Source organism: Scedosporium apiospermum, assembly GCF_000732125.1.
Source record: "Scedosporium apiospermum strain IHEM 14462 chromosome Unknown SEQ_SAPIO_0077, whole genome shotgun sequence".
Lineage (NCBI taxonomy): Eukaryota > Fungi > Ascomycota > Sordariomycetes > Microascales > Microascaceae > Scedosporium > Scedosporium apiospermum.
The window spans coordinates 1214409-1235600 of NW_015971778.1; the positions used below are offsets into that span (position 1 = coordinate 1214409).

The window sequence follows — 21192 nt, forward strand, 5'->3', positions numbered from 1 at the left end:
ATCTGAATGAGATCCTTTAGGCCTTCTCATTGGGCGGTGGTCTCCCAATTTGAGATCAAAGCCATCGTGGGCTTATCAGCCGGGAACTCTTCATCTCATTCATGGCGGTGTTATTGTGCCTTCACGAGCTTGACCGAGCCCGACCGGACCCCCCACTTTGCTCAATAAGGAAGAGATGCCGTTGCCGTCGGCAAAGGAGATGTTGGGGATGAGGTCCTTGAACACTGCGGTCAGGACGCGTGGGTGCTAGCCGTAGGAGCAGGGGGACCGTTTCTGCCATTCGCGCCTCCGTGGTGAATAAGGGAGAAGGCCAAGTAAGAAAGGGCTCGGCGTTAGTTTTCGAGGACGTCCGATAGGAGTTATCGATCCAGGCCCCGATAAGTTTCAACACACCGATTGCCCTCATGTTGTCCTCGATCACTACCGCCGAGTTCTTTCACCCAGCATTCTCATATCAATAACGTAGTGCGTCAGCAACACACCTTTTCTCTCTTCTAAATGATCTCCGCACGATATTATTTTCGCTTTAGAGAAGGGTAAAGTAGTATCTTCTTCCAGGGCTGCTTTGGCCGGGTTGAAGCAGAGAGCCGTTAGACACGAGAAGTGTGAACGCACTGGACGTGCTCCCTCCCCACTGGCTCAATGGTTCTCGTATCCTACCCTCAACTTCAGACTTCGTAGAGGTTCTCTTGGACAAGCGACCTCTTGATCTCCTTACCGACAAAGGCGACGATATACAATGGCCTCCAGGGATATATCTCTCGATCTGTACTACAGAAAGCTACACAGCGGATTTTTAACTGCCATTCTTCGCGAGCAGGCTGCATTTAGTAACCTGCCTCTCCTACAAGGCCCGAAGTTTTTTTTGTACGTTTAAGATCCTTGGGGAATTGGTAGGGCAAATTAGACGATGAAGAATCGCAATGCATTCGGGCAGCTTTCCGTAAATCCTTTTCAAAGTGCGGTGTCAATGTTGTTCAATTAGGCGTCCTTGGGCAGACCTGCAGTTGTTTACGTGCTCTAGGATGCAGCACATGTTCTCCGAGAGCATCTTTGAGCTGTAAATAGCACAGTAAAAAACAGAAACAGAAGGCTACGTCCCAACCAAACTGTCACTGAGACTCCCTTGGGTGGAGGGAGGGATTAACGATCTTCTTCGATTCGAACACGATGATCGGGGAACTGATGCCTTACAGTCCTAAGGCGATGCTTTTCTTTACAAAGACCAAGGCTAATCTATCAGGATTCCGCCATTAGTACATTGACTCGGCAATCTCATAACCAACATGGCGGTGTGGAAAGCGCCACAACATGCTCTCACCCGCCCTCGAGAAATCCTGACGGAGTTGGCCTGCCGCATACTGAATTCGATACCCTTTCCGTATGCCACTCTTCCGTTGCATATAATACACGTGATTACTGTCCAACCATTGAAAGCCCGCCTCGCCTTAAGGTTGGGCGCTGTTTGCTACCGAAGGAGTGTTTGTTTGACCGCTCGTCTTGCTCTTCTCTTGCAAAACCAGATTTCGGGTCAATCAGTTCCCTCGGTGTCTGTTTATACTCAGAATTTTTTTTCCCTGCAGGTCTCGCCATGTCTTTCCAAGGTCTCGACCCAGAAAGCCTTGCGCTCGTTATCGAGCTCCAACTTGCCGATATCCAATCCATGGCGAAGGGTAAACACAAGGCCGGTGAAATGCGGGATGACCAACTTGCGATGGAAACGTATCGAAGGGAACTCACATCGATGAGCCAATGTATCGCTGATCGGAGGTTGTGTGATAGCATGGCTCGGGCCGTCGAGCAGGACGCCGATGCGATTGCAGCACACACACAAATTGAGGAGCAGGCCGTCAATGATCGAATGGAGGCACTGCGACTCGATCCTGAACTATCGAAGACTGCAGCTCAAAAACATGTGCCTTCCGACCCGCTTCGGGGCATGTTCAAGAACCTTTCCGTGTCCCATGACGATGACGCAAATTCCGTCTCTGCAGCGCCAGAGTCATCCTCCTGGGCGGCCAAGCGCGGGGCGGCGATGAATACGAAACGAGAATGTGTTTCTTGCGGCGAAGTGGTACCGTCGACGCAATCCATCCACTGCCCTTGTTCTGACGACTACTGTCACTCTTGCGTCACAGACCTCTTCAGGATATCCGCCACAGACGAGTCGCTGTTTCCTCCTCGTTGCTGTAAGATGGCGATCCCAATAGGATTGTGCGTGGAATTTCTCCCGAGAAGCGTCGTCGAGACATTCCTCGCAAAAGAGGTAGAATACGCCACTCCGAATCGAACATATTGCCACCAAGTCACCTGCTCGAAGTTCATCCCCCCGTCACTTATCAAAGCTGACGTTGCAACCTGCCCGGGATGCGGGAGTGAGACCTGCGTCATTTGCAAAGGTGCACGCCACAAGGGCGACTGCCCGGAAGATCCGGCCGTGCAGGAGGTTCTTCGCCTGGCCTCTGATAGCGGTTGGCAGCGCTGCCGCAGCTGCCGTCGGATGGTTGAGCTGGACATGGGATGCTACCACATGAGTGAGAACCATTCTATTACTTCACAAAAAGAAAGGGAAGAGGGGTGGGGATTGCTAACAAAACCGTAGCATGTCTCTGCAAAGCGCAATTCTGTTACCTTTGCGGAGAACCGTGGAAAAACTGTTCCTGCGCGCAGTGGGACGAGAGTCGCCTTATCGCAAGGGCAAATGAGATTGCCAATCGGACCGTTAGACATGGGCTGGGTGGGCTTGCGCGGGAGCAGGCAGTGGTGCGGGAGCGGGAGAATTTGATCCGGAACCATCAGTGCACCCATGCATATTGGGCAGGACGTACAGGAAGATTTAGGTGCGAGGAATGCCGGGACATGTTGCCTCACTTCATTTACGAATGTCGCCAATGCCGTCTTCTCGCGTGTCGGAGATGCAGATTCAACCGTCTATAACGCGCAGATACGACATGGTTCAAGTGCTCCCGATCAGCATCGGATAGAATGGCTGGTTCCTTCTTAACGAATTCAGCGTCCCTCCACCCGTGAAATTTATATTCGGTGGAAATGTGACCAGCCGTGGTACTTATCATAGAGTCTCATTCACAAAGTAGAAGTCTTTTCGATTTGTCTCGACGGTCTGGAAGTGAGCAGAGATATTGAGATATATTGATAGATAAATCGATGTCTACTCTTAAGGAAACACTGGTGAATCCGGAGGGGCATTCAGATTGGCCAACTCTAGAGGTACCCTTGCCCCTCGGCTGTATTGCCCACTACATATAGCTAGGTACTTCTTTAGACAAGATGCACAAAGATTGAAAATGTGGGACATCCAAGGTATTTTATGACATTTTCTAAGTGATGGTAATGTTCTAAAAGGCGTCGATGGCAGATGAAGCAATGTTTTTTGTAGCTTGGTGGGAACTGGATCCGAGTCATAAGACACCAGGTTCGACAGGTGAATTCCGAATTCCCTACCATCTGGATGCCAGGCTTGACTCACGGAAAACTGAGCTATATGACAACAAAAAGATGCTCCAAATGCCGCGACCAGCGTCACTTGGCTGGAAGTAGTCTTATCTACCCACTGCACCAGCTGTCCTTACACTCAACCAATTGCTCAGCAGTCGATTTTTGCTGGCCATGACGCACATAAAGCCAAGGGGCGAAGAATGGTATTTTATGCAAGCTATTGCGGCTATTGCGCTTCCAACGAGGAAATAGTGTCCCGGAAAATGGGGCGGTTTTATCATCGGATGTGAGGTGTAGGACTAGATCATAAGACTGGAAGCGTTCAAGGTCTTTCCAGATAAATATGGCAAGGTTACACGAATTAATCAGTAGTGGTTGAAACATCCTTGCTGTCCCCTCTTGTTGCTTGCTGCCTGCGCCTCCCCCTCAAATCAAATCCTTCCAGATTTTCTCAACATCACCTCATCACTCGATCCGCAGTTGAACCACGATCGGATTCATTACCTGTTCTTGTCTCTAACATTTCCAACTGCGTCCATTGCGCTGTTTTTAATCATTCCTCAACCATGCCCAAGTCCACCAATACAGCCGACGAGTACGACATCATCAACCACGATGAAACGGCACTAAGCCCGAAAGTCCTCGCCCAAATCACCGACTGGCTCCGCCCCACCGACTATCTCGCCGAGTCAGGCGAGTTCCGTCGCCACCTCTCGTCGCAGGCCCCGGGAACCGGGCTCTGGGTCTGCGAAACGGAAGAGTATCGGAAATGGCACGACTCTCCAGACCATGGCAGCCTGTGGATCAAGGGCGTCCCTGGCGCCGGAAAATCCGTCACTGCGGCGTCCATCATTCAGCATTTGCAGGCTACGGAGGATTGCCCCGTGCTCTTCTTCTTTTTCCGCAACATTGTCGCGGCCAACTTTTCTCCGCGCGCGCTCGTCCAGGACTGGCTGGCCCAGCTCCTGCCTTACTCGCCCAAGCTGCAATTTGCGCTTGAGTCGCGGTTGCAGACAAAGATCGATGAGACTTCGGACGGGGACCTGATCCAGCTCTTCCTCGACGGAGTGTCTAGCGTGCCCAAGGTGTACTGCTTTGCAGATGCTCTTGACGAGATGTCATCAGACAATAAGCTATTCCTCCAGCATTTGAATGGGCTTGCTACCTACCGGCCTTGCTCAGTGAAGTTGCTCATCACGAGCAGGCCAAAGCAGTATCTCCAGAGCGCATTGCGCGATTCCTCCATTGTCCACATTAGCCTCCAGCAGAAATTAGTCGACGCAGACATCATTTCCTACCTCGACTACCGATTCGATATGGCCCAGAAGTCCGACGCACAGCGGCCACTCAAGAAACAAGTCGTAGACATGGTCGCGAAAAGGTCCGAGAGCCTATTCCTTTACGCCAAGCTCACGATGGACCAGGTGGAGGCGGCTTTTCTGTCGGATGACCTGGTCAATCTCACTATATTCGAGCGGTCTCTTCCTGTCGGGCTGGAGCAGATTTATGCTAGCGTCCTTGCCAAACAGCGCCAGGACCTCGGTGTCAGTCTTGATATCCAGTTACTAGTTCTAGAAGCAGTTACCCACGCGGCCCGCCCCCTACGATTGAATGAGTTGACAGCCTTGGCCGAATACGTGTACCCCGATGCAGCGCAGCCAAAGGCATTCAAACGCATGATTGCCACGTCCTGTGGCCCGTTGGTGGAGATTCTGGAAGACGAGACTTTACAAGTGATTCATCATTCATTCACCGAGTTCTTACGAGGTGATACTCGTAGTGCCTCAACTGAATCCGTTTCCTCGAGAACATTTCCTACCATAGACTCTGCTCAAGCCCACAAGCGCCTGGCGATTTATGCCCTCAGATACCTCCAATCAGGCCCGCTCCTTCGAGCCGAGGAGCGCTCCGGGGAGGCGGACCTTGACCCTTCCATCACTTATACTCTTCCTCAATTTTTGGTAGACCGTGATAGGGAGCACTACGAACGATCGCATCTGGGCATACTACGAGAATCCGATCCTTTCAAGTACCAGGGTGCGCGTTTACTCTATCCCTTCCTCAGTTACGCCGTGGAAAACTGGGCGTACCATGCAAGCCGGTACGACGTCTATGACGAGGAATTCTTTGACGCTGTAGAGGAATTCCTCAATCCCGACAGCCTGGCCTTTCGAAGATGGCTTGTCCTCCAGTGGGGGTCCACATCCAAAACCAAGGAGAGTCCCGACGGCATCCCGACGGCCCTTCACATAGCCGCCTTTTCTGGAATGGCCAAACTCGTGTCAAAGTTAATTGAACAAGGAGCATCCCCTTCCGAGCGGGATGCCCAAGACCGCATTCCTTTGCACTGGGCGGCTGCGAACGGCCATGTCAATGTTGTATCGCTGCTTCTCGAGAACGGCGCGGATCCTAACCCTTGCGATGGCCGGGGCCTGAAACCCATCCATCTTGCTGCACTGAGAAACCATGCTTCGATAGTTAAAGCCCTCCTCGAAGCTGGAGTGGAACCGGATACCATCAAAACTAGTGAGGACCATGTCGGTCGTCTTCTGGGCGGAGAAAGAATCACCTATGGGCAGTGCGCGATCCTCTACGCCAGCGAACGCGGACATACGGAAACCGTCGTAACCATGATCCCGTTCTGCAAGGCAGAGCTTCTTGAGCGGATGCTTTGTGAGTGCTGTCGGTTCAACCGAACAGACGCCGTACTGGCCATACTTCGAGAATCTAATGTCTCGCCCGACGGAACCTACCGTGGCGCGACGGCGCTGTACTTTGCTTGTGCTTTGCTAAACACCAAGTGTGTTGAGGCACTCATAAAGAAGGGTGCAGATGTGTGTAAGATGTCTCACTGGAGTCCCCCGAGGGTCTTATATGGCCCGATTCCTTCCACAGAGACTGGGAAGGCTCCCCTGCACCGCATGATTGCACAATGGCACCAGAAAACGGATTTCACGTGTCGAGACATCCTCCGCATGCTGATCAGGGCTGGTGCGGATCTGGAACAAACTGACGCCGTGGGGGATACCCCCCTCTTAATTGCCGCTGGTTGCAAAGTGGGCCATGGTGGAGCGCCGCCGTACCTGGCGTCCCTCCCGGCTGTGAAAGCCCTGGTCGAAGCCGGAGCGGACGTCACGAGAGTCCACACTAGCGGAGATACGGTGTTGAATATCCTTCTCTCCAACAAATGCGACCTCGACACCGTCAAACTTCTTGTGGAGCGCGGAAGCGACGTAAACAAGGCCGGCGGCCGTTCCGGACAAACGCCTCTGCACTGCGTTTTAGACAACAGAAATTGCTATAGTAAATACAAGGAGGACATCACGGCCGTTACCCACTACCTGCTCGAGAAAGGCGCCGATCCGAACATCCATGATGCCTACGGTGAATCTCTTGTTTACCGCGCGATGATCGGCGGATCAGAAGAAGTCTTCCCACTGCTGCTTTCAAAGTGCACGGATAGGTCGGTAAAGAGGAGGTGCTGGTTCGCGCTATCGTCGTTGGGAGAGAAGAGATTTCGTCAATACATCGACTTGCTCCTAGCGGAGGGAATAGACATCGACACCAGAACGAGCGACGGTCGTACTCTATTTCTATTAAGCGTTCAATCGGAGTGGATGAGGAGAGAACTCGTCAAGTACGGCGCAAGGAGCGACGCGGTCGATAAATTCGGGAACAACGCTCTTCATGTACTTGCCTTGGCCAGGTCGGTCGGAGGAAACGAGGAGAGAATGGAACGGCTGATGAAGGAGACGGGGCTGGATCCCCTCAGCACGAACAACAACGGCGATACTCTCCTCCATCTCATCGCCAGAGACTACAACACGGAGCCAGAGTCGGCGGCGTACGTGCGCTGGCTTCTCAGCATAGGCGTACCTGTCAATGCAGTCAACAAGGACGGCTGCACCGCATTGCATGTCGAGCAGAGGAAGGGACGGATTGGATCAACCTTACACAATGTCCATAAGCGTATCACGTTCGTCGACGCTATCAAAACTGACAAGAATCTCGATTTCGAGATCCGAGATAAGCACGGTCTGTCCGCACTTCACGTGGCGGCCATGACATCCGGGATAGAGCTAGCTACTTTGGTAGCGGCTGGGGCGGACATCGCCTTCCTCACGGCGGATTCCCAAAACGTCCTACATCTCTCCTGCAGGGCTCGTTTGCCCAATATCGTCGGGCAGATCCTCGATGACCCCGGCTCCATCGACATCAATCAGAAGGACAGCTTCGGCAGGACTCCGCTGCATTACGCCTGTAGCTCGGGGGATCCCGAATCAGTGGCGCTCCTTTTGAACCATGGGGCAGACGTGCACGTCGTGGACGAGACAAACCGTACCCCGCTACATGCATGCGCAGAGTTCAAGGCCGAGCAAGCAATCTGGGATGCACACGTTCAGGGTGCGCCCTGGCTTCGCGGCCCAGCGGGTGACCCGAACCGGCCCGCTTCCTCCCATTCGCGATACTTGAGCTCTGGCCCTTGGTATCGCGCATACGGCGGACCGATCCCAGATTCGCGCCCGAGGTTTTTCCCGGGAGTATCTGCCATCGTGAAGCTTCTATTGGAAGCCGGCTGCGACCCCACCGTTCCGGACGAGAAGCACTTCACCGCTCTAGACCTTGCTCTCCACTGTGGATGCGCCGAGTTTGCCCAGGTCTTTGTCGAGGATCATCAGCTCTTCATTAGAGCGACCCAGGGGTTGGAACAATCCGAGAAAACTTCCAAGAATAGCGAAAGAACCCGGAGATACATAATGACTCACATGACCTTGATGCAACCAAAACGTTGCCTCTCCATAGCTAGGCAAGATGAGGCTGTACGTGACGAAGTGTTGAGGGACCCTTACGCATACCTACCACTTCTCACGACGGATGACCTTGTAGAAGTCATCTCTGAAGGCTTCGATCCAACTGCAAAAGACAGCACACCTTATTATTCTCTCCTTGAACAACTTCTGCTGCCAGGATACGCCCACATCCTCGACAAGTCACCAGCCCTCGCCTTGTACTACAGCTCATACGACACGGTCGCGAAAAAGCTCAAAGCGGAGAAGCAAAAGATGAGATACTTAGGCGAGGAAAGCACAGCCTTTACCGCTCTCCAGCTGGCGTGTAAGTCGAAAAAGCCCAACATGCAAACGGTCAAGACGCTCGTAGAAAAGGTCCAGGTCGACGTAAACGTCCCGTGTGCCACCGCGGGTAGGTTCGGGAGGGAAAAGGGCAAAGTCGTGCCCGGTGGGAACGCGCTTCATCTGCTGGCACAAGCGAATCACCGGTGGCAGGTCGAGGCGATGCAGTATTTGATCGAAAGGGGGGCCGATATCGAGGTCAAGGACGAATCTGGTCGCACCCCGCTCCACATCGCGGCCTGTGGCAAGAGCTTCGGATCATACCCTGGGGAAATTAGCGGGTTCTGGAGGATCGCCGTGGTACGCCTTCTCATTGCACGCGGCGCGGATCTAAATGTCCTCGACAAGGAGGACAAGTCGCCGCTCCACAAGGCCTCAGCTGCACCAGACGTGTTGAAGGAGCTACTGCGCGCAGGCGCTAGCATGTCAGTTGGGGCGCGAAGTCCGCTCTTCCAGGCCATCGCCGACCAGAATCTGGACGCTATTGAGGCATTTCTTGACCAAGGGGTGGACGTCAACTCCCTCGATGCAAAACGCCATAGCCGCGAACTACACTACAGCCTGAGGCAATCTCGAAAGCTGTACGCGCTCGTGTGCGCGAGCATCGCCCCAAACATCAACGCCTCCGTCTCCAACTCGGTGCCGTTGCTCCGCTGCCTCGTCGAAAGGGGCGCGGATTTGTACTTACCGCTGAACGACACAGAGACTCTCGTGCATTTCCTCTTCGAGTACGCAGAATACGAAACGGTGGACGCGCTGATGGAAGATCCTTGCGTGTCTCGGATCGACTTTAACCGCCGTGACCAACAGGGTCGGACGATCTTGATGGCGGCGGGCGATTGGCGGCAGATCCTGCCTGGCTACTCGTATAGACACTGGTCTGCCAAGGCTGTCGGAATACCCTTGCGAATGTTGGATCACGGGGCTGACCCAACATTGGTGGATAACGAGGGGATGACGGCGCTCCATTACCTGCTTTGGAATCCTGGTATCCCTGACGATGTAATTGTGCAATTCATTGATCGCAAAGAAGTTGCCCCGATTCTTCACGTCAAAGATAAGAATGGCTACTCGCCGTTCCATTGCGCCCTGGATATTCTACGGCCCAGGGTGTGCGAGGCATTGCTCGCCAAAGGTGCCAATCTGCTCGAGTCTGACCCATATGGGCTGACGACCCTGCATTACATCGCGAGACATTGCCTGGAGTCTAGCCGAAGGCCGCGTGGGCAAGGCCACATCTCCGTCGATCTGCCGGGCGACTACTTCGATCGGTGCCTAGGCCTATGGAACAGGTTCGTTGCGGAGGGCGGTTCCATCAACGCGACTGACAAAAGAGGGAACACTCCACTCCATGAGTACCTTGTTTCCCCGAGAAAGGACTCCTACAAGTACAACACCCTTTGCCATCTCGACTTCTTCGACAAGCTCTTCCCAGCAGACAGCGGCGTTGACTTGTTCGCGGTGAACAACGAGGGCGAGACGGCGTTGCACATGGTGGCGAGGCGACCACAGGCAACTGATCCGATGAAGGAGCACGAAAAAGCCCTCTTCCAGATGTTGATGGGGAAGGGTCTCGACCCTTTGAAGGAAGATGCCAGGGGCAGAAGCGCGCTCGACGTTGCCAGCGCTTGCGAACAGGACGACATTGTCGAACTCTTGCGGAGGAAATAGCAGAGATGAGGAACCGAGTCCCTTCGATTCCTCCTCGCAGCCTCGATCCCTGCCACTACCCAGAACTCGCCCTATGATGACAAAAGTAAGTCAAAAAGGAGACTTGCGTCTTGCTTGGCCCTATGGAGCGCCCTTTCGCTCCTGGTCGTTTTTGGAGTGCGCTAAGAGATTCCTGTTCGCCCTAGCTCTGGTCTAGTGATGTTAGTCAGTTCGCCAGCCGTTGTGTGGTGTTAGTGCATGCAATGCGGAGGTTTACGGAAGGAACTTTTTCGCGTGGCGTCATGCTAGCGACAGGGCCTTGGAACTCGATAGTATCGTCGCTTTGGCTCAACTCACCGAAATCCCGATCAGGATTATATCAGTCTATTTCTTATCTACAACATAAGCCACGTGTTTTTGGATTGCATTCACAATGATCCAATTATTGGGATAAATTTAGCAAGGCGGCAGCAGACTGAATCTGGGAGCTTCATCTTAAGTACCTTAGTCCGTTACAGATTACTTCACCTTAGCTACCTAACTAATTTCCCGTATCCAATCCGATTTCGGATTTCGTTTTGGCTGCCTCACTTCAACTGGTCATTCAAAGGAGATGGTGCAGAGGCGCTGAGGGAGGAAACTGAGGGTTGTCATCGGAGGCGTCAAAGAGGTTGCGTTCGAATATGCAGTGGAATCCCGAGGTAGTTAGGAGTTAGGAACACAAACGAATCTTAACCGAGGACTCCTTCCGCTCAGCTCCAGTTCAGATCTGGATCGGCTTGATGAAAGGGCGGCATGGACAGAATCATGGTCCTTTCATCAAAAGCATTTATTAGAGCCATTCCTTCATCAAGGCATCGATGTAGATATCAAGGACAAAAGCAATAGGAATGGCATTGTACCTCCCGGCCATTGGATGCTAAATGATTGTCATGCTCCTCCTGAAGAAAGCCAGAAAATGATCATAAGAGGAGTCGGGAGATTGTCATTTTTCAAATCATCAGTATCTATCTAGTTTTCACTTGGTATCATAGCGATCCTTTTCCCGGTGGCAATCACGCTTTTAGTTCCCCTTTTTCAATAGGTACGGGGAACCCGCTCGTTCCGTCTGATTCCCCCGTTTCCAGCGCCGAGTCAGCCTGCGCTCGCGCCTTGTTGTCCCCTCTAGCGACAAAGAACCACGCGGAAGCCACAGAGAGGACCGTGGCGGACAAGATGCCGATTGAAGCCGAAAAGCTCACTCGATACGTAGGCCCGAATTTCGGTTGATAGATTTGCGGTCCCTGGTGCGTTGTTAGCTGGGGTCTCAATGGCTTTAGGACTGAGATAGGGGCTACTACATACAACTATGCCCATCAATTGACACGATGCCTATGAGTGGAAGATGAAATTAGTAGTTGATTTCTCGGGGAGGAAAGGGAAACTAGTTGCTCACGTTTGTCAGGCCAATCGCCAGACCGGCCGATGTGGTTCCCTTGGCCGCCCGGATGCGTTCTGTTTCATGTATTAGCATGACACGTCCGAGTCACGGCTTTAGAAGATCATGTGGGCGTCGATTCTTACCCGGCCAGATGATTGGGAAGAAGCTCTGCGAAGCCGCAGTGGCGATCATGACGAAGATGTACTTGGCAACCGGCTGCTTGATGGTGATGAGGAGGATATAGCAGATGATCTGCACTATCTCAACTCCCAATCCGGCGACCCACAAATTGAGACGGCCGGTGTGGATGAAGTAGGCCAGCGTCAATAAGATGACGAAGACCAAAGTGAATGGAGGCTTGTGCGAGTTAGTCGAGCCAAATTATGACATGAGCCTTGGGATGATACAGTTAAGTACTTACCATGGTCATGACCTGAGAGATGGCCGTGTTGGAAATGCCGAGCTCGTAGATGACGGTTGGAAGGACAAACGAAATTCCCCATCCACCAATTCCATGGGTGATCCAAATCATGAGGAAGGGGATGAAAGTAGGATCCTTCAGCAGGTTCTTCATCTGCTCGACACTGAAAGTCTTGGCATTCATTGTCGGTGCCTGGTCAGGGAGATCGTTGAGGATCGCCTCTCGTTCGGGCTCGCTTAGGAACTTGGCGGTTTCAGGGTCTTCCGGGATATGTTAGATGTCTTTCTGCAAGGCGTCTCTGTTCCCAGGATGGGTGATTACACTCACAGTTAGGCAGGAAGAAGAAGGTGTAGATGCCGCAAAGGATGGCGGGAATTCCTTCGAGGATGAAGAGCTGTGGCTCAAATGTTAGCTTGGGGAGTCCGGCTCCAAGATGTATTGAAGTGATAACAGGCAGCCAAGACAACGCACCCATCTCCAGCCCGCGAGGCCACCAGCTCCGTTCATGAACGAGATGGCGTAGGCTGTACCATAATATTAGGATAATTGTAACACAGCATTTCAAGACAGGGCCTTTTCTCCACTCACCCAGGAGGCCGCTGATCGTGCCGGAAAACATTCCGCAGGCGTAGAAGAAAGCCTGAAAAGCCACAGGTCAGCCACAGTCTCGACTATCAATACTAAAGATTCAACGTACAATTCGGAGAGGGAGCTTGTCAGTGGGATACCAGAAGCTCAAATGATATCTAGACACCCTGTCAGCTGAAGTGTCACGATGCCGGGTTCCTTTTCCCGTGACATACAAGACGCCGGGGTAGAAGCCTGCCTCTGCCAATCCGAGGAAAAATCGGCATGCTAAGATTCCAGCATAATTCTGGGTGGCTCCTTGGCACATAGATATTATTCCCTGGTTTCATAATTAGTCCTCTGCACCATGGTTCATGCTGCCAATGGGATCGAATGCTTAGTTGCTTACCCAAGTAATCATGATTCGGCTCATCCACACAGAAGGCGAGAACCGCTTCAGCAGCAAGGTGGCCACCGGCTCAAAGAACATGTACGGGTAGTAGAAGATACTCAGGGTCCATGCCCACTGAGAGCTGGTGAGGCCGCCGAGCTGCTTCTTGATGCCAGTGCCTTGCTCGAGGTTGATGATGGCCGCATTGCTGATGTTGCCGACGTGGATTCGCATGATGAGGTACACAAAGGCGTACCATAGAAGAAGCCTCTTGTCCACCTTGCGGTGGGCGGCCTTGAGTACTGGCTTCTCCTCTTCATCGACGGTGATTTTGCCGTGCTTTAGGAATGTTAGCGCCATTGTGATTGATGTTCCGGCTTGCGTAAAGATCAGCGAGACTCGGACTCCGTATGCACGGTTCCTCTTAGACGAGAGTGTCAGAGATCGTCGACTACGGGATCATATTAAATATTACTATCCATGGCCGTCCCCAGTCTCTGGTTGAATGCGCCCGTCTCCTCTTCATTATCTCTCTTCCTTGCATCTACTTGCTATCCATGACAAAGTTTTTCCAGGCTAGAGTCCCAAATGAAGTCTAACATCCCGCGGACTCAAAGCACGTCTTTTTGTGGGGCTATTTGCAGTGAGCCACGTTCTCACTGGACTTGAATCCTTCCGAGGTCTCATTGGCCTACATTGACGGATCATTGGATCCTTTCACGGGGGTATAATGGGTTATTGAGGGAGGGTGCAAGCTACCCAATCTCGGCATGGGCAAAGAGCTGCTCGTTCTTGGTTCCGAGTTTCGGAAAAAAGTTGTGGACCAGGAATAAGTAATCGATGGCGAGCCGAGACACTAACCGGCTCCGAGTGCCGGGATCGCGCTAACGGCGCCTCATACATGAAGCCCACGCACAACTTTCATCCCGTGTCTTGGACCACTGGCGGAAAAAAGAATAGATAATCCTGATAACCAGGAGCTCGTGCCATGTGGTGTGAAAAACGGCCATAAAACCAAAGGTGCGGTTGCGGTGTCGATGATACTCTAGGCCGGAGTAGTACTAGCACCATCCAAAGTTGCTGAATTCCTTGGATCCAAAGATGGCAGACCCCACTCCTGCGCAATACCAGGATATGATTGCGTGCTTGACAGAGCGCGGAGCATCGCGATACCGAGCGCCGGACCAGGCCGACTGGGTGAACGATGAAGAATGGTCGAGAGTGTATTTATTGTTTCTGTCGTCGTGGCGCTTTTTGTGTTTACTGAGCACGGATCAGCCAGCCACCCCGGACTCTCATAGCCCGTTATCAAGTCAAACAAGAAGAGAAAAGAAAAAAGAACAAAACTAAAAACGAAATGCCTTCTGCTGTACTGCCCGAGCCTGCTCCCTTGCCCAAGTGGCAACGCCCTGCAAAGACGACAGCGTCTCTTCCCTGGGCCGACATCAAGGTGCTTGATCTTAGCAAGTTCGACAAGCCAGGTGGCAAGGAGGAACTAGCCGAAGAGCTTCGCGAAGCGGTGAGCATCAGCGCCCCCGTTCCTTGGGTATCACGTCAAGTCCCCTGTCAATAAACTGATCAGTAATCGCTCAGGTGCATGACACGGGCTTCTTCAGCCTGACCAACACGGGGTTCAGTCCCGAAGAGGTGGAAAGGCAATATGACATTGGTCAAGGCTTCTTCAGTCTCTCACAGGAAGAAAAGGACCAGCCCCAATACCGCTGTGACTTTACCAAGGGCCACTACTTTGGATACCGCCCTGTAAGTGTCTTTTATTGCACTCTATCCTATGCCCCATATCTTCGACCTGTTTGACTGACAACTCCGATCGTTGCTGTATCTAGGCCCACGAGAAAACCATCATGAGCACTGATGTCCTCGACAATGTAGAATCATTCAACATTGCCAAGTTCATCCCTCAATATGCCAACGAAGCATTTCATCCATTCTTCGAGCCTTACCGGGCCGAAATAGAAGCCTTCTCTAGGGTAATGTCGAATCCACCTGTCTTTGACATTTGGCTGTGAAATGCTCGTTTCAAGTCATACTAACATCAACTGTCTTAACAGAAATCCCTCGACCTTGCTAGCAAAGTCTTTACCCTCTTCTCCATCATCCTCGAGCTTCCCGAAGACTACTTCTCCTCCCGACACGCCTACTCCTCCCCCAGCGAAGACCATGTCAGGTACATGACATACCACCCCCGACCCCTCAGCGAGGATGACAAGGTCGAGCACACATGGTCCAGGGCGCACACCGACTTTGGTTCCCTGACTCTTCTCTGGAGCCAGGATGTCGCCGGCCTACAGATCAAGACCAAGTCCGGCGAGTGGCGCTACGTTCCGCCCGTCGACAACGGCATCGTCTGCAACGTAGGTGACACGATTGACTTTTGGTCGGCCGGATATTTCAAGTCGACGACACACCGCGTCATTCGCCCTCCGGAGGACCAGGCGTCCATCTATCGTCAAGGCCTGTTCTATTTTGTCCGCCCGGGAGATGCCGTAGATATCAAGCCGGCCCCGTCGCCACTTCTTAAGAGGCTGGGACTACTGAAGGAAGATAGCGATGACCAGGCACCAGTGACTGGATTGCAGTACGTGAGGGAGCGGGTGAAGAACTACCACGACCACAAGGATTACGCCAACAAGAAGGGTCAAAAGTTCGTTGTCGGCAACTTGCAAATTGAGGATGAGGCTGCATAAATCTCGAGATCTAATAGACCATAGACCTTGAATGAGCTGCAGTGTAAATAAATACAAGACAGTTAAACGGTACCAATTCTACAATGAGCTTGACGTGTTTTAGGCGGTCACTGTACTGATTGACAGGAATTTCAAACCCTCTCCGACCAACGGAACCTCTTGGTCCTCACGCACATTGGGCCATCTATACTTCTTCATCTCCTCGATAAACACAAAATACTTGTCGATCCACACAGGGTCAACTTCCTTCATCGCCTCGTACCCCAACCTGGCCGCATCCCTGTTGACCCAGTCCAGGATGCCATTCATATATTCCACATCCTTCTTCATGAGACTGTGGAACGCAGGTCCTCCAGCGGAAACTCCAGGCTCGCGCTTCTGGTACTCCTTGCGCATTTCATTCTGGCTCGGTAGCTCTGCCTTACCTGCGAGGATACGTGCAACAACCTCGGCCTGGAAGTCGAATAGCGAAAAGGCCGAGGCATGGTAGGGGACGCCCACGAAAATCAGAGTCGGATCGGGAATGTAAAACATATCCTTGTGCAGGTTGTGAGTCGTAGCGCCGTCAGAGGTGATGATGATGTTTTCATCCGCCTCATCCCTCACAGCAAGCGGATCTTGAAGATGTCCCAGAAACGGATACGAAGTTATGTAACCCGTACAAAGAATGATCACGTCCACTCCACGAATCACTTGTCCTTCTTTAAGAACAACATTGCCAGAAGCAGATCCCTCCCCGACCACAACGCTTTCGACAGCTCCGACCCTCTGCACTCCCGGGGAAAACATGGCCGCAGGAAGGTCGAACTTGCCATTTCTAGAGCTCTGGTACACCTTTCTCGCAACACCGTCAGTTTCTCTAGAAATGTCCATGGCCGAGACACCACTGCCAATAAGAAAGATTGTCTTTCCCCTGAAGGGCTCGGGCGATCGGTACCCCTTCGAGTGGAGGATATTACCGGGCAATCTCTCTTTCCATTCCTTGAGTCCTGGAAGGTCGGGTATTTTTGGCACATGGTATCGACCGGAAGCCACGAGGACGGCATCAAAATGCCAGTCTTGGTCGGTGAGGTCATAATCGGATTCGCCGACTCTCCGGAGCGTTCGTGTGCGGAGAGTCCATTTGGCGCCGGTATCAGAAGCATTCTCCTTCCGAATGCTTTGCACGTTCGTGTTGAAGAGAATGTGTTCTTGTGTACCCGTAGTTACGGCAAGATCTTGAATGTACTTCTCTACCTCGTCATGCGTGAGGTATTCCGGTGTCCCCTCTGGCCATTCGAGCAGAGTTGTTCGCATGATGGTAGTGGGAATGTTATTCCTCAGGCCCTTGTAGCACGCTCCAGGTGGGGCGTGTTCCAATGAAGCTTCTTCGAAGTTTTGTAGCTTCTCATCGCAGGGCTTGTTGCCTGGTGGCGCATGGGGCCGCACATTTGGATAGTCGGGCTCGTTTGCAACTCTGGGGTCATAGTGCCAGACACCGCCGGGTACGCTCGAGCGCTCGAAAACAGTGACCGAGAACCCTTTCTTGAGGAGGTGAGCTGCCGACGTGATACCAGCGAGCCCGGCTCCAATTACGGCGACCTCCTTGATCTGGGCGGGGAATCGATATCTCTCAGGCTGCGAACTCATTATTGGCTGTCGAATCGCTTCTGATGGTGCGTATCCAAACCAGAGAGAGGCTGAAGAGCAATCTCCTTACACGAATCTTTTCAACCATAGTAGAGACTTAAGAAAGGGGGGGGGGGAGTTCGCCCATGCGGCTGAAGTCTCGCGCAACTCTCGGCGTGGCCGGCCCGGATGTAATCCTAGAACCAACGGCTTTGCATGGTCTCGAGCTGTCGTATAATTCGAGAAGGGCATGCATGACCGGATTGGAAACCAATTTTCGCCAAATACAGAAATTCAATTTTGACACATTTATATGATTTTGCGGCTTTTGGGACGGGTGTCACGGCGGTTGGCATCGTCATGTTGGTTGCAGTCCCGTTTGAGTCCCGAAGCGTTGGGATGACTCTTCATGTTACCGTAGCATGCGTCAACAATGAAGAGTGATCTGCGAAGACCAAAAGAGGAAGTAATTTGGCGGCTCTACTCCCATCATCGTTCGCATCTGGTATATTAGACCCCGGCTCCATGGACCAGGGTCAGGTCGACAGGCTGAGTGGGTGATGTTGGCGATATTGACTCATTCCCGGCCCGACGGAGCTGCGAGCCCGAGTCTAGTCGATTGCAAATCCAGCCACAGAGTGACGATCTTCGCTTTTGAGCTTGGCCTCTCTGTTCGAAAAGACTACATACAGAGCGGCTCTTGCTCTTTGGCCATCGAAATTACAAGATCTCATTACGCTCTCAAGTCAAGGCTCAAGGGCTCGTTTTCCTCAAAGCTAAAGTTGACGTCGAGCATCTGTTCTTACCTTTGAGGTATTCTCGGGTACCTTCGTCCGTCCATCTTATTGAATCACTTATTACCCGTCATGTCTCCGAAAGGCGGAGAAGTCTTTTCCCAGGACGATGAGAAACATCCCCGCAAAATCGGTCCGACCGACTCTGGGTCCGAATCGGGCTCTCCACACCTGCACGCGGTGGCCAAGGACCCCACCCAGAAACGCACATGGCGCTCCTACGTCTGGGACACCCTGGACAAGTCGCCCGAGGAGCGCCGCTTCCTCTTCAAGCTGGACGCCATCGTCCTGACCATGGCCTGCCTCGGCAGTCTCATCAAGTACCTCGACCAGATCAACGTCGGTAGTGCCTATGTCTCGGGCATGAAAGAGGACATGTCCCTGTACGGAAATGAGATCAACTACCTTGTCACTTGCTGGGTTGTGGGCTACGTCATCGGCCAAATCCCGAGCAACCTGATCCTCACCCGAGTCAGACCGTCGATTTGGATCCCCACTTGCGAGGTTATCTGGTCAGTTCTGACCATCCTGATGATCAAATGCACAAATGTCAAGGGCATGTATGCCTTGCGCTTCTTTGTTGGCTTGTCTGAGGCGGCCTTTAATCCCGGAACTCTGTATATCCTTGGCTCTTGGTATCGAAAGGACGAGCTCGCTAAGCGCTCGTGTATCTTTCAAGCTAGCAGCTTCGTGGGCGCCATGTTCTCGGGTTACCTCATGGCGGCTACTTACAACCTTGACGGCGTGCATGGCTGGAAGGGCTGGCAGTGGCTGTTCATCATCAACACAGTCATCTCCCTTCCCATCGCACTTGCCAGCTTCCTGCTCCTCCCCGATATCCCAGAGATTACGCGCGCTTGGTGGTTGACTGCCGATGACATCGCACTGGCTAAGCAGCGCATGCTTCTCGAGGAGCGGGCTGACAGAAAGCCTTACACCAAGGCGAAGTTCAAGAAGATTTTCACCAGCTGGCATATTTACGTTCTCACCTTCACGTATGTCCTGTATAACAACAACGGAAACTATGGTGGTCAGCCCGGATTCCAACTATGGCTCAAGTCAGAGGGTTACTCGGTCCAACAAATCAACACCTATCCCACAATCGCACTGGCCATTGCCGTCATTTTTGCCCTTGTATTCGGGTGGACCTCGGACTCTCTGTGGAGCGGTGGCCGGTGGCCCCCAATCGTCTTCGCGGGCCTCGCGAACATCGTCATCAACGCCAGCCTCGCCGCATGGGACATAACACTCGGTTGGAAATGGACTTGTTACATTCTCGGAGGGTTGCCAAACGGTCTGGGTGGTTTGTTGATGGCCTGGGCGAACGAGGTGTGCGGTGACGATAGCGAAGAGCGTGCTTTTGTCATCGCCACGATGAACACTATGGGCTCTGCGATCCAAGCCTGGCTCCCGTTGCTCATTTGGAAGCAGACGGATGCTCCGCAATATCATAAGGGCTTCTTGTCGATGGTGTTTATTGCCATTGCGCTTATTTCGTCTACGTTGTTGACGCGATTCTTGCAGCGAAAGGAGGTTTTGAAGAGGCGAAACGAGCGAGTGGCTTCGGTCTAATTGTTTGCCCCAATTGCAGCTGAGGGTACATAACCTCGGTAAACGGGAGGGAATGGATTTGTTCTAGGAGGACGGGCAGCTGGAGATCCTCCCGGCGTCCCACCCGGAGAGCCAGCCGAGTGCTCTGAACTTCTGAGACTGACCTTGCTATCCACTAGACGTCAACCCGGCAGGTCTCACGCTGGATTAGCTTAATATACAGATTGTGAGGGCATAAAATCGCGTTTCCGTTCCTGAATTGAGACTAAAATGAGGGAAGGGTCCTGCAAGGGTAGAAGTATCAATCTGTGAATGTTGTCGTCCCCCTCGTAGATTTTGCCCTCATTTAATGAGAAAAAAAAAAGTGTTATACTTGTTTATTTTTGGGTTACCTCTCCTTTAAATCTTTTCATTTTTTTCGTCTGACATTTCGGGCTCAGCAGCAGCCGTTCTGTAATATCAGTATTGAGACGACCGGATGAGGCATCGAGACTATAGAGTAGCCACACGAGCCCGCGCGACGTCGGACCCCAACACAGCATTTCCAGTACAGGAATATTCATTCCCATTTCCCCAGCAGTATGTCCAGAAATACCGAATTGGTGCCGGGAAGGCGCAGCTCATCCACTGAGGTCACCCACGTATCGCGCCAAAAATGACCAGCCGGACAGAACGCTTACGAGCTTCAAGTCGACTGTATCGTCGTTTTCGGCGATCTTTTTCTCTGCCGCATTCAAGGCCACTGACTTCCCGGCGGGGAGCCCTCCGATCTCGCTGCTACAAGGTCCCAGGGAAGTCCACTAGCGACGCTCGGCCGGGAATTGACGCCGGAGCCGACGCCGGGCGATGTAGCGAGGTACGAGAACGGAATGACGGCGACTGACGAGCCGGTCAGGCACATCCCTCCCGACAAAGCTATGCGCGGTCACCTAACTTCGTGAGATTCCCGGGTTACTGGCGACGGCGCCTTCGACGGAGCACTCGTCAGATTGGTTGGGCGGGGCGCTGTCATCAAAAGAAGGAACCCCATGCTGAGCGATGAATGATGTAGTTCACACCTTGGACGGCAGCGCGGAAGGCTCCAGACATGGCTAGACCTGGTATTATGACGAAGGAAAGTCTGTCATTGGTTGGATTCAACGCCGTGAATGAGGTGGTGCGTCCGGATCTTGGCGGATTTGGCCCCTGAGCCCGTTTCGGAACCGATCAAGGTGGATGATATTTGGTCTTTAATTAGTACTAAATCTAGGCCTAACAGGGAACTAGTGCTATCTCGTATTTCTACCTCTAATAACTGAGAATGGTCAATCTCTGTCACGGATCACGAATAACCTAGGATAATTAAGGCAGAAATGCCTAAAATGTGTCCCACGGTGCAAGCGCGCTCGATCTCCGTGGGGATGGCCCGGCTACGACCGACCTTAGAATCGACCCTTAGGGAGAGTCGGCCGAGTGGACAGTCCCCCTTGCCAGAGCTAAGCATCGGGAAAGACTGGA

The 21192-nt window shown here is 52.6% G+C and overlaps 3 protein-coding genes and 3 pseudogenes across 3 annotated transcripts; 4 read left to right on the forward strand and 2 right to left on the reverse strand.

Moving 5' to 3' along the window:
• Nucleotides 1-1591: 1591 nt before the first annotated feature.
• SAPIO_CDS1988 (uncharacterized protein) lies at nt 1592-2193 on the forward strand (the record flags this gene model as incomplete). Its single annotated transcript, XM_016785133.1, has 2 exons — nt 1592-2079; nt 2139-2193. The coding sequence occupies 2 exons, from the start codon at nt 1592-1594 to the stop codon at nt 2191-2193; spliced, it is 543 nt and encodes a 180-aa protein (XP_016645430.1).
• Nucleotides 2194-4022: 1829 nt separating this feature from the next.
• SAPIO_CDS1989 lies at nt 4023-10259 on the forward strand (annotated as a pseudogene; the record flags this gene model as incomplete).
• A 1034-nt stretch (nt 10260-11293) lies between these two features.
• SAPIO_CDS1990 (uncharacterized protein) lies at nt 11294-13397 on the reverse strand (the record flags this gene model as incomplete). The annotated part of the gene is made up of 11 exons (XM_016785134.1): nt 11294-11521; nt 11583-11609; nt 11674-11732; nt 11802-12015; nt 12080-12339; nt 12407-12473; nt 12551-12603; nt 12668-12719; nt 12777-12825; nt 12883-12986; nt 13056-13397. The coding sequence occupies 11 exons, from the start codon at nt 13395-13397 to the stop codon at nt 11294-11296; spliced, it is 1455 nt and encodes a 484-aa protein (XP_016645431.1).
• A 997-nt stretch (nt 13398-14394) lies between these two features.
• On the forward strand, nt 14395-15742 carry SAPIO_CDS1991 (Flavonol synthase; the record flags this gene model as incomplete). The annotated part of the gene is made up of 4 exons (XM_016785135.1): nt 14395-14556; nt 14631-14798; nt 14882-15025; nt 15107-15742. The coding sequence occupies 4 exons, from the start codon at nt 14395-14397 to the stop codon at nt 15740-15742; spliced, it is 1110 nt and encodes a 369-aa protein (XP_016645432.1).
• Nucleotides 15743-15841: 99 nt separating this feature from the next.
• Nucleotides 15842-17371, reverse strand: SAPIO_CDS1992 (annotated as a pseudogene; the record flags this gene model as incomplete).
• Nucleotides 17372-18216: 845 nt separating this feature from the next.
• On the forward strand, nt 18217-19716 carry SAPIO_CDS1993 (annotated as a pseudogene; the record flags this gene model as incomplete).
• Between the last annotated feature and the right edge of the window lie 1476 nt (nt 19717-21192).